The following is a 13,324-nucleotide window of genomic DNA, read 5'->3' as shown; positions in this document are numbered from 1 at the left end:
CTAATGTCATTTGTATTAGTTGCCATGATAAACTTTTACATGCAGATAGTGTGTCCATCAGTAATAGTACATTGCCGGTTGCAGTTCCTTCAACTTCTAATGTACATGATATACCTATGAATTTTAAAGAATTTGTTACTGATTCTATTCAGAAGGCTTTGTCTGCATTTCCACCTTCTAATAAGCGTAAGAGGTCTTTTAAAACTTCTCATAAAGTTGATGAAATTTCAAATGACCGACAACATAATGAATTATCCACCTCTGATGAGGATCTATCTGATTCAGAAGATTCTTCCTCAGATATTGACACTGACGAATCTACTTATTTATTTAAAATGGAGTATATGCGTTCTTTGTTAAAAGAAGTGTTTATTACTTTGGATATTGAGGAAGCTAGTCCTCTTGATATTAAAACCAGTAAACGTTTAAATTCTGTTTTTAAACCTCCTGTGGTTACTCCAGAGGTTTTACCTATTCCTGATGCTATTTCTAATATGATTTCTAAGGAATGGAATAAGCCGGGTACTCCTTTTAATCCTTCTGCAAGGTTTAAAAAATTGTATCCTTTACCAGCAATTTCAATAGAGTTTTGGGAAAAGATCCCCAAAGTTGATGGGGCTATTTCTACTCTTGCTAAATGAACCACTATTCCTATGGAAGATAGTACTTCCTTTAAAGATCCTTTAGATAGGAAGCTTGAATCTTAGCTAAGGAAAGCCTATTTATATTCAGGTCATCTTCTTAGGCCTGCAATTTCTTTGGCTGATGTTGCAGCTGCTTCAACTTTTTGGTTGGAGAATTTAGAGCAGCAAGAATTGGATTCTGACTTATATAGCATTGTTCATTTACTACAACATGCTAATCATTTTATTTGTGATGCAATTTTTGATATTATCAAAATTGATGTTAGATCCATGTCTTTAGCTATTTTAGCTAGAAGAGCTTTGTGGCTTAAATCTTGGAATGCTGATATGACATATAAGTCTAGATTACTATCTCTTTCTTTCCAAGGTAATAATTTATTTGGTTCTCAGTTGGATTCTATTATTTCAACTGTTACTGGGGGGAAAGGAGTTTTTTTGCCTCAGGATAAAAAACCTAAAGGTAAATCTAAGGCTTCGAATAGTTTTCGTTCCTTTTGTCAAAATAAGGAACAAAAACCTAATCCTTCCCCCAAGGAAACTGTTTCCAATTGGAAGCCTTCCTCAAATTGGAATAAATCCAAGCCTTTTAAGAAACCAAAGTCAGCCCCTAAGTCCACATGAAGGTGCGGCCCTCATTCCAGCTCAGCTGGTGGGGGGCAGATTAATGTTTTTCAAGGATGTTTGGGCAAATTCTGTCCAAAATCAATGGATTCAGAGCATTGTCTCTCAGGGGTATCAAATAGGATTCAGAGTAAGACCTCCTGTGAGAAGATTTTTTCTCTCACGCATCCCAGTAAATCCAGTAAAAGCTCAGGCTTTCCTGAAGTGTGTTTCAGACCTGGAGGTTTCAGGGGTAATCATGCCGGTTCCTTTTCAGGAACAAGGTCTGGGGTTTTATTTAAATCTATTCATTGTCCCAAAGAAAGAAAATTCATTCAGACCAGTTCTGGATCTGAAAATTTTGAATCATTATGTAAGATTACCAACTTTCAAGATGGTGACTATAAGGACTATTCTGCCTTTTGTTCAGCAAGGACATTATATGTCTACAATAGACTTGCAGGATGCTTACCTTCATATTCCGATTCATCCAGAACATTATCAGTTCCTGAGATTCTCTTTTCTAGACAAGCATTACCAATTTGTTGCTCTTCCATTTGGCCTAGCAACAGCTCCAAGAATCTTTTCAAAGGTTCTGGGTGCCCTACTCTCTGTAATCATAGAACAGGGTATTGCAGTGTTTCTTTATTTGGACGATATCTTGGTACTAGCTCAGTCTTTACATTCTGCAGAATCTCACACAAATCAACTAGTGTTGTTTCTTCGAAAACATGGTTGGAGGATCAATTTACCAAAACGTTTCTTGATTCCTCAGACAAGGGTCACCTTTTTTGGTTTCCAGATAGATTCAGTGTCCATGTCTCTGTCTCTAACAGACAAGAGACGTTTGAAATTGGTTGCAGCACGTCGGCACCTTCAGTCTCAGTTATTCCCTTCAGTGGCTATGTGCATGGAAGTTTTAGGCCTCATGGCTGCAGCATCGGACGTGATTCCTTTTGCTCGTTTTCACATGAGACCTCTCCAGCTTTGTATGCTGAATCAATGGTGCCGGGATTATACAAAGATATCACAATTAATATCCTTAATTCCCAATGTTCGACACTCTCTGACGTGGTGGTTAAATCACCAGCGTTTAGTTCAAGGGGCCTCTTTTGTTCGGCCAACCTGGACTGTGATCACAACAGATGCGGGTCTTTCAGGTTGGGGAGCTGTTTGGGGATCTCTGACAGCACAAGGGGTTTGGAAATCTCAAGAGGCGAGATTACCAATCAATATTTTAGAACTCCGTGCAATTCTCAGAGCTCTTCAGTTTTGGCCTCTGTTGAAGAGAGAACCGTTCATTTGTTTTCAGACAGACAATATTACAACGGTGGCATATGTCAATCATCAGGGTGGGACTCACAGTCCCCAAGCTATGAAAGAAGTATCTCGGATACTTGTTTGGGCGGAATCCAGCTCCTGTCTAATTTCTGCGGTTCATATACCAGGTGTAGACAATTGGGAGGCGGATTATCTCAGCCGTCAGACTTTACATCCAGGGGAGTGGTCTCTCCATCGGGATGTGTTTTCTCAGATTGTTCAGATGTGGGGTCTTCCAGAAATAGATCTGATGGTTTCTCATCTAAACAAGAAACTTCCCAGATACCTGTCCAGGTCCAGGGATTCTTTCTTGAAATGTGGACACCAGATAAGCCAATTACGATGGCAAGTCATAGACAGTGTGGGTCCCCAGAGAAATGGTAGTAATCGGGAAAAAATATTGAAGGAAAAAGAAATGTACTGGATATATGAACTAGGATGTATGGAACCTAATGGTCTCAATAGAGACTATGATTGGTCAATTTTTCTGTAATGAAATATCAATAATTAATTATCTTGTATGAAACATATTATGAAATGTATTGTAAAATTTATTCTGTCAAAAGTTTATTCTGTCTAAATTTGTTCATATTATTGTATGGCTATTGTTCAAAGTATGCATAATTGATTATAAACAGGACTGCATAAATTTAGAATGCATAAAGTAATTAAGTGCAAACAGATACTAATACTTAGTTTATATAACAAAGTAATGTTTTTAACTGTTATATTTTTGTTGGTCAGTAGATGGCAGCAGAGCCACTGAATGTAGTGGTTGGCGCGAAACTGAGGGCTTTAAATTTGTTTCAAATGATACAATGTATTAGCATGAATAAGAGTGGCAACACTCGAAACGTCGCATTTTATATCTGTATGTTTAACAGAAAATAAAAATAATTGATATTATAGTGCTGTGGACAAAATTTCTTGTATCCAGGGATTCTCAGGCGGAAGCAGTGGATGCGCTGACACTTCCTTGGTGTTATCAACCTGCTTATATCTTCCCGCCTCTAGTTCTTCTTCCAAGAGTGATCTCCAAAATAATCATGGAACAATCATTTGTGTTGCTGGTGGCTCCAGCATGGCCCCACGGTTTTTCGTATGCGGATCTTGTTCGGATGTCCAGTTGCCAACCTTGGCCACTTCCGTTAAGGCCGGACCTACTGTCTCAAGGTCCGTTTTTCCATCAGGATCTCAAATCATTAAATTTGAAGGTATGGAAATTGAACGCTTAGTGCTAAGTCATAGAGGTTTCTCTGACTCAGTAATTAATACTATGTTACAAGCTCGTAAATCTGTATCTAGGAAGATTCATTATCAAGTTTGGAAGACTTACATTTCATGGCCAGAATACTCCTTGCCTGTCAAGACTCTTATGTTATATGCTCAATTGATTGGAAATCTTGTGAGTAGTTTTATGTATTTGCGTGTCATTAAAGTGTTGTTGGATCTCACACTATTGCAGTTCCCTTTCTTTTTTGCGCTCCAGATTTCACTACTTTGGATTACATTTCATGGTGTTCTTCTCATAAATTCTCTTGGCATTCTTTTAGAATTACTAGAATTCTACAGTTTCTTCAGGATGGTTTGGATAAAGGTTTGTCTGCAAGTACTTTGAAGGGACAAATATCTGCTCTTTCTGTTTTATTTCACAGAAAGATTACTACTCTTCCTGATATTCACTGTTTTGTACAGGCTTTAGTTCGCATTAAGCCTGTCATCTCCTCCTTGGAGTCTTAATTTGGTTTTGAGGGCGTTACAGGCTCCTCCATTTGAGCCTATGCACTCTTTGGACATTAAACTACTTTTTTTCCTTTTGACCATCTCTTCTGCTAGAAGAGTTTCTGAGCTTTCTGCTCTTTCTTGTGAATCTCCTTTTCTGATTTTTCATCAGGATAAGGCGGTTTTGCGGACTTCATTTAAGTTCTTTCCTAAGGTTGTGAATTCTAACAACATTAGTAGAGAAATTGTTGTCCCTTCCTTGTGTCCTAATCCTAAGAATTCTTTGGAAAAATCCTTACATTCTTTGGATGGGGTGAGAGCTTTGAAATATTATGTTGAAGCTACTAAAGATTTCAGAAAGACTTCTAGTCTATTTGTTATATTCTCTGGTTCTAGGAAATGTCAGAAGGCTTCTGCTATTTCCTTGGCTTCTTGGTTAAAGCTTTTGATTCATCAAGCTTATTTAGAGTCGGGTCAGGCCCCGCCTCAGAGAATTACAGCTCATTCTACTAGATCAGTCTCCACTTCGTGGGCTTTTAAGAATGAAGCTTCAGTTGATCAGATTTGCGAAGCGGCAACTTGGTCCTCTTTGCATACATTTACTAGATTCTACTGTTTTGATGTATTTGCTTCTTCAGAAGCAGTTTTTGGTAGAAAAGTTCTTGAGGCAGCTGTTTCAGTTTGATTCTTCTGCTGATGTTTTAAGTTTTTCTTTTCTTCATGAGAATAACTTATATTTTGGGTTGTGGATTAATTTTTCAGCATATGGCTGTTGTTTATTTTTATCCCTCCCTCTCTAGTGACTCTTGCGTGGAGTTCCACATCTTGGGTATTTGATATCCCATACGTCACTAGCTCATGGACTCTTGCCAATTACATGAAAGAAAAAATAATTTATGTAAGAACTTACCTGATAAATTCATTTCTTTCATATTGGCAAGAGTCCATGAGGCCCACCCTTTTTTTATGGTGGCTATGATTTTTTTTGTATAAAGCACAATTATTTCCAGATTCCTTTGTTGATGCTTTGTACTCCTTTCTTTATCACCCCACTACTTGGCTATTCGTTAAACTGAATTGTGGGTGTGGTGAGGGGTGTATTTATAGGCATTTTGAGGTTTGGGAAACTTTGCCCCTCCTGGTAGGATTGTATACCCCATACGTCACTAGCTCATGGACTCTTGCCAATATGAGAGAAATTAATTTATCAGGTAAGTTCTTATATAAATTATGGTTTTTTTTATTTCACAGGTAAGTTTTTATTTATTTTAAGATACTTATATTGTAACTTTTAATTTGAATTTAGGGGGGTGTTAGGTTTAGGGGTTAATAGTTTAATTTAGTGTTTTGCAATGTAGGGGGCGGCAGTTTAGGGGTTCATATGTTTATTATAGTAGTAGCGATGTGGGTGGGCGGCAGGTTAGGGGTTAATAGGTTTATTTATTAGTTGTGATGTGGGCGCCGGCGGTTTAGGGGTTAATATGTTTATTTTAGTGTCCGCGATGTGGGTGGGTGGCAGATTAGGGGTTAATAGGTGTAATAGTATTTGCGATGCAGGATGGTGGTGGTTTAGGGGTTAATAGGTAGTTTATGTGCGTTAGTGTACTTTGTAACATTTTAGTTATGAGTTTTGTGAAACATTTTTGTTTTGCAAAATCCATAACTACTGGTCTCAGATCGCGGAGTGGCTCACTGTGGTATATGCTGTAACGCAAGCATTTTAGCCAGACCGCACAACCTGTAATACGGTGCTATGAGTGCGGAATGGAGAGTTGCATAAAGGCTAAAATGCCTGCGGTATAGCTATACTGCTGCAACTTGTAATATGCGTTACCTGCCATTCCACGCGCAGTGGCCAATTTTTCAGCGGTATAGCCGTACCACACCATAGCGCTCAACTTGTAATTTAGACGATTGTTTGTTAGTAAAAGCTGTAACTTTATCTGTATCCTAAGATCTGTGCGTTTTACTCTTTTTTTATATATGTGTGAGTTTAAAGGGACTTCAAGCCCACATTTTTTTAGAGCATACAGTTTTAAACAACTTTCCAATTTATTTTTTATTATCAAATTAGTTTAATTCTCTTGGTATTCTTTGTTGAAGGAGCAGCAATGCACTACTGGGAGCTAGCTGAATACATCAGATAAGCCAATGATAAATGGCATATCTGTGCAGCCACCAATCAATAACTACCTCCCAGTAGTGCACTGTTGCCCCTGAGCCTACCTAGGTATGCTTTTCAACAAAGGATACCAAAGGAACAAATAAAATAAATAGAAGTAAATTGGAAAGTTGTTTAAAATTAAATTTTCTGTCTGAATGGTGAAACTTCAGTTTTAACTTTATTGTTCTTTTAACCCCATGAGGGACATTTCATAACATACTTAAAGCACAGAGAAGGCAAAGGTCGGAGGGCTATAAAATACCACAACATAACCGTGAAGTGCAAGTGAAACACATCCATCTAGCTCTGTCTTAAAGTTACACTAAACACAAAATAATGTCATGCACCTCCCTTAAATTATAGATGCTGCCATTATGGAACCTAGATTACACTGCAGCTATCAGAGTTGCCGCAGTGAAAGATAGATTTCAACGTGGCGGCACCCATGACTAGAGGGAGGCACGGGATACCCTCAATGCTATGCTTTCCTAATGTCCCTTTAACACTTTCTGCATCTCTGTTCCTTTTTTGTTTAGGAAGTTGGCTATGAATATGGGAGATTAATATTCACAGAGTGGCAACGTGGGGATGTAATTAAGAAAATGTTACAGGATGGAAGTGATCCAACAAGTTATCACCATAAAGTAGAGAATGTGAGTTTGACATTTATTCAGCTAAACTGTTTGCATAACAGCTCTAGTAATTGCTCTTCTTTCTCTGTAGGGTGAAGTCATTCCTAGTTTCACTGATCTAGCAGAAATTATCTCTCGCATTGAACCTGTAGCCAGCCAACATTCTTTTTTTGAAGAGAAAAATGGTAAGTTTCAAGTCTTATCAAGTAGACAGCAATGATATTCTTTGTTTAAAATTGTGATGTAAAACTTGTTCTTTGGCATCACATTTTTTATATAAATCCTGTGCTAGACCAGATGATGAACTTGGAAGAAGGGGCATAAATTTTTATTTTTCAAGAATCTTCCAAAAAACAAATTTGGATGACTATAATGCTGGAAACATTGGGAATTTCATTGATATACCCCCAATAACGCGTCTGATCAAACATCTGGACTTATTAACCCCTTCACTACTGGGAATTTTAGAGAGAAAAAAATATATTTTTTAGCATTTTTACTATCACTCCATTTAAACAGAAATATAGCCTTTGTTTTTTTTATTTTATTTACATATGAAACATATATATATACACACATATATATATATATATATATGCATATTCCTTCCTAAGATAGGGAGAGTCCACGGCTTCATTCCTTACTGTTGGGGAATACAACACCTGGCCACCAGGAGGAGGCAGAGACACCCCAGCCAAAGGCTTAAATATCCTTTCCACTTCCTCATTACCCCAGTCATTCTTTGCCTTCCGTCACGTGTGGAGGTGGCAGAGAAGTGTCAGAAGATTCAGAGAGTCCTGAAAAAGGGTATCTGCCCTTCGAGATAGGACTGGAGTTTTAAGTAGTCATGTCAACCTCTCAGTGAGAGTATTGATGAAAGTTAGAGTCTGGAGATGCGGGAAAAGTTTTTTTGCAAAACCATCCAGACTACTGCTAACCGCTCCTAAGCAATCAGTGTTGACGAGTTTCACTGCCTGCTTTCTCTCACTCAAGTCCATGCCAGGAGCGCTGCTATAAAACTGTCACACTTGAGAGGCTGTGTTCTGTTCCACAGCATGGATCCTGGAGGTAAGATCGTTTTAATTTTTACACTTAAAACACTATAACAGGGTCACAGTGTGGCGCCTTTATACCTTGATAGGATCCAGGGTTAATATCCTCTGAAGGGGGTTTATTAAAAAGTTGGAATTAATCAATCAGTGTATTAATTATTTACATGCTGCTTTGTGTGATTTTTTCCTGGTCTGATAAACTGTGTGTTTTTGACTGGAACAAACAGGTTTCACTTTTAAGTTTCACTTTCGCTTTTGAAAGTGTTGCACAGCTCCTATTACTTGTTGTACTTGTAATAACAGGTCTATGTTCATTTCCTCCATTCCGGCTAAGACTTGAACCTGAGGAGAGTGTTTCCTCTCTTTACTGTCTGGGTCTAGGAGGTGGTGAATGACACAGCCATTGGGAGTATAAAGGTGCAGTTTTCTATAATAAAAAACATTTTTAATTGTGTCCTTCTGTGGGTATAACCTGAGCGATAGAGGACTCTCACATGTTAGAAGGTACTCCTTCTGTACTAAATCATACCTGTTTAGAAGGGAGACAAGCTTGCTAAGGCTCTTAGTCCCTCTGAGCCGTCTTCCTCTCAGGACTCGGCGTCCCATGAGATTACTACCCTTGCTACATCCACATGCAGTTCCCCGTAGCACATCTAATCCTCTATCCGGAGGGGGCCTTCTTTCTGCGTCCCTCAGTGCATTACCTTGCTATAACAAACGCAAGAGAAAGGATAAACATAGCTCTCCTGACCCGGAGTCATCTAAATATTTATCGAATTTAGCTATTATGTCCCAGTTATCCGATGATGAGTTAACCTCTGTAGCTTCAGAGGGTGAACTTTCTGGGTCAGAGTCCTTAGCGTCTAATCCTCCTGCTGCGGAGGAACCATCCTTTAGATTTAAAATTGAGCACTTGCGTTTTTTATTAAAGGAGGTTCTGTCTACATTAGAGGTTCCAGAGGCCGCGCTGCCTGAAGAACCTATGATACCTAAATTAGACAGAGTTTATGAAGACATGAAAGTTCCTTTGACTTTTCCTGTGCCGGTTAAGATGGCAAACATTATTAAGAACGAATGGGAAAGAATTGGTTCTTCCTTTTTAAAAGTAGACGAGGGGGAAAAGGAAGAACCAATTCTTTCCCATTCGTTCTTACTACTACTACTACTAAACCTCTTAAGGATAGTTCTTCGTTTAGAGAGCAGATGGATAAGAAAATGGAAACCTTTCTGAAAAAGATGTTTCAACATACAGGATTTTTGTTTCAACCGGCGGCTGCAGTTGCCGTGGTTGCCGGAGCAGCTACCTACTGGTGCAACTCTTTGTCGGAACTCACTGAGGTGGAGTCTCCCCTCGAGGATATTCAAGACAGAATTAAAGCTCTGAGAATTGCTAATTCTTTTATCTGTGATACGAACATGCAAATTATTAACCTAAATGCAAAGGCCTCTGGCTTTGCGGTCCTAGCCCGCCGGGTGGTCTGGTTGAAGTCTTGGTCTGCGGATATGACTTCTAAGTGCAGACTCCTTTCTCTCCCCTTCAAGGGAAAGATTATATTTGGTACAGGCCTGGACTCCATTATTTCTACGGTTACCGGAGGCAAGGGTGCCTTCCTACCGTAAGATAAGAAGAACAAGTCTAAGGGACGACAATCTTCTAATTTTTGTTCTTTTCATTCTGACAAATCCCAACGACAACAATCCTCCTCCAAGCCCGAGCAAACCAAGAGTACTTGGAAGCCAGCTCAGTCCTGGAATAAATCCAAGCAGAATAAAAAGCCCGCCAAAAACAAATCGGCATGAAGGGGCGGCCCCCGATCCGGGATCGGATCGTGTAGGTGGCAGACTGTCTCTTTTTTCAGATGCCTGGTTCAAGGATGTACAGGATTCGTGGGTCCTGGGGGTGGTATCTCAGGGATACAAGATAGGCTTCAAATCTCATCCGCCAAGGGGCAGATTCCTTCTCTCGAATCTGTCTACCAGACCAGAAAAGAGGGATGCCTTTCTAGGGTGCATTCGGGATCTATCCTCCTTAGAAGTTGTTGTCCCAGTGCCTATCGAAGAAAGAGGTTTGGGGTTTTATTCAAACCTTTTTGTGGTTCCAAAGAAGGAGGGAACTTTCCGCCCAATTCTGGACCTAAAATTAAAAAATTTCTCAGTGTCCCTTCCTTCAAGATGGAGACGATAAGGTCCATCCTTCCTTTAATTCAGGAAGGCCAGTTTATGGCCACTATAGATCTGAAGGACGCTTACCTTCATCTTCCAATCCACAGGGAACACTTTCAGTTCCTGAGGTTTGCATTCATGGGCCAGCACTTCCAGTTCATTGCCCTTCCGTTTGGCCTAGCTACTGCTCCAAGAATCTTTACAAAGGTTCTGGGGGCTCTTCTAGCCGTTGCCAGAACTCAGGGTATTGCAGTAGCCCCATACTTGGACGATATTCTGGTGCAAGCACCATCCTTTCGTCTTGCGAAATAATTCTCAGAGTCCCTTCTTAGTCTTCTTCTATCACATGGATGGAAGATAAACTTGGAAAAACATAATTTATGCTTACCTGATAAATTCCTTTCTTCTGTAGTGTGATCAGTCCACGGGTCATCATTACTTCTGGGATATTACTCCTCCCCAACAGGAAGTGCAAGAGGATTCACCCAGCAGAGCTGCATATAGCTCCTCCCCTCTACGTCACTCCCAGTCATTCGACCAAGGACCAACGAGAAAGGAAAAGCCAAGGGTGAAGTGGTGACTGGAGTATAAATTAAAAAATATTTACCTGCCTTAAAAACAGGGCGGGCCGTGGACTGATCACACTACAGAAGAAAGGAATTTATCAGGTAAGCATAAATTATGTTTTCTTCTGTTAAGTGTGATCAGTCCACGGGTCATCATTACTTCTGGGATACCAATACCAAAGCAAAAGTACACGGATGACGGGAGGGATAGGCAGGCTCTTTATACAGAAGGAACCACTGCCTGAAGAACCTTTCTCCCAAAAATAGCCTCCGATGAAGCAAAAGTGTCAAATTTGTAAAATTTGGAAAAAGTATGAAGCGAAGACCAAGTTGCAGCCTTGCAAATCTGTTCAACAGAGGCCTCATTCTTGAAGGCCCAAGTGGAAGCCACAGCTCTAGTAGAATGAGCTGTAATTCTTTCAGGAGGCTGCTGTCCAGCAGTCTCATAAGCTAAACGAATTATGCTACGAAGCCAAAAAGAAAGAGCGGTAGCGGAAGCTTTTTGACCTCTCCTCTGCCCAGAGTAAATGACAAACAGAGAAGACGTTTGTCGAAATTCCTTAGTTGCCTGTAAGTAAAATTTTAGAGCACGGACTACATCCAGGTTGTGCAGTAGACGTTCCTTCTTTGAAGAAGGATTTGGGCATAAAGAAGGAACAACAATCTCTTGATTGATATTCCTGTTAGTAACTACCTTAGGTAAGAACCCAGGTTTAGTACGCAGGACTACCTTATCCGAATGAAAAATCAAATAAGGAGAATCACAATGTAAGGCTGATAATTCAGAGACTCTTCGAGCCGAGGAAATAGCCATTAAAAATAGAACTTTCCAAGATAACAACTTTATATCAATGGAATGAAGGGGTTCAAACGGAACGCCCTGTAAAACATTAAGAACAAGGTTTAAACTCCATGGTGGAGCAACAGTTTTAAACACAGGCTTAATTCTGGCCAAAGCCTGACAAAAAGCCTGGACGTCAGGAACTTCTGACAGACGTTTGTGTAACAGAATGGACAGAGCTGAGATCTGTCCCTTTAATGAACTAGCAGATAAACCCTTTTCTAAACCTTCTTGTAGAAAAGACAATATCCTAGGAATCCTAACCTTACTCCAAGAGTAACCTTTGGATTCACACCAATATAGGTATTTACGCCATATCTTATGGTAAATCTTTCTGGTAACAGGTTTCCTAGCCTGTATTAAGGTATCAATAACTGACTCAGAAAATCCACGTCTTGATAAAATCAAGCGTTCAATTTCCAAGCAGTCAGCTTCAGAGAAGTTAGATTTTGATGTTTGAAGGGACCCTGTATCAGAAGGTCCTGTTTCAGAGGTAGAGACCAAGGTGGACAGGATGACATGTCCACCAGGTCTGCATACCAAGTCCTGCGTGGCCACGCAGGTGCTATTAGAATCACTGATGCTCTCTCTTGTTTGATTCTGGCAATCAATCGAGGAAGCAACGGGAAGGGTGGAAACACGTAAGCCATCCTGAAGTCCCAAGGTGCTGTCAGAGCATCTATCAGGACTGCTCCTGGATCCCTGGATCTGGACCCGTAACGAGGAAGCTTGGCGTTCTGTCGAGACGCCATGAGATCTATCTCTGGTTTGCCCCAACGTCGAAGTATTTGGGCAAAGACCTCCGGATGAAGTTCCCACTCCCCCGGATGAAAAGTCTGACGACTTAAGAAATCCGCCTCCCAGTTCTCCACTCCCGGGATGTGGATTGCTGACAGGTGGCAAGAGTGAGACTCTGCCCAGCAAATTATCTTTGATACTTCCATCATAGCTAGGGAGCTTCTTGTCCCTCCCTGATGGTTGATGTAAGCTACAGTCGTGATGTTGTCCGACTGAAACCTGATGAACCCCCGAGTTGTCAACTGGGGCCAAGCCAGGAGGACATTGAGAACTGCTCTCAATTCCAGAATGTTTATTGGCAGGAGACTCTCCTCCTGACTCCATTGTCCCTGAGCCTTCAGAGAATTCCAGACGGCACCCCAACCTAGAAGGCTGGCGTCTGTTGTTACAATTGTCCAGTCTGGTCTGCTGAATGGCATCCCCCTGGACAGATGTGGCCGACAAAGCCACCATAGAAGAGAATTTCTGGTCTCTTGATCCAGATTCAGAGAAGGGGATAAGTCTGAGTAATCCCCATTCCACTGACTTAGCATGCACAGTTGCAGTGGTCTGAGGTGTAAGCGTGCAAAGGGTACTATGTCCATTGCCGCTACCATTAAGCCGATTACCTCCATGCATTGAGCCACTGACGGGTGTTGAATGGAATGAAGGGTGCGGCAAGCACTTTGAAGTCTTGTTAGCCTGTCCTCTGTCAGGTAAATCTTCATTTCTACAGAATCTATAAGAGTCCCCAGGAAGGGAACTCTTGTGAGTGGAACGAGTGAACTTTTCTTTTCGTTCACCTTCCATCCATGTGACCTTAGAAATGCCAGCACTAACTCT

General features: G+C 40.6%; 1 protein-coding gene across 3 annotated transcripts in view; it reads left to right on the top strand.

Moving 5' to 3' along the window:
- Positions 1 to 13,324, top strand: part of LOC128663560 (patatin-like phospholipase domain-containing protein 6) — a 453,640-nt gene that overhangs the window by 408,925 nt on the left and 31,391 nt on the right. For all 3 annotated transcript variants that reach the window (XM_053717940.1, XM_053717939.1, XM_053717938.1), the window contains 2 exons: positions 6,987 to 7,103; positions 7,174 to 7,267. In XM_053717940.1, coding sequence (XP_053573915.1) covers positions 6,987 to 7,103; positions 7,174 to 7,267 — 211 coding nt within the window. The remainder of the gene's footprint in view (positions 1 to 6,986; positions 7,104 to 7,173; positions 7,268 to 13,324) is intronic.

Source organism: Bombina bombina, chromosome 6 (assembly GCF_027579735.1).
Source record: "Bombina bombina isolate aBomBom1 chromosome 6, aBomBom1.pri, whole genome shotgun sequence".
NCBI lineage: Eukaryota > Metazoa > Chordata > Amphibia > Anura > Bombinatoridae > Bombina > Bombina bombina.
This window is presented reverse-complemented; position numbering and strand designations above follow the sequence as displayed.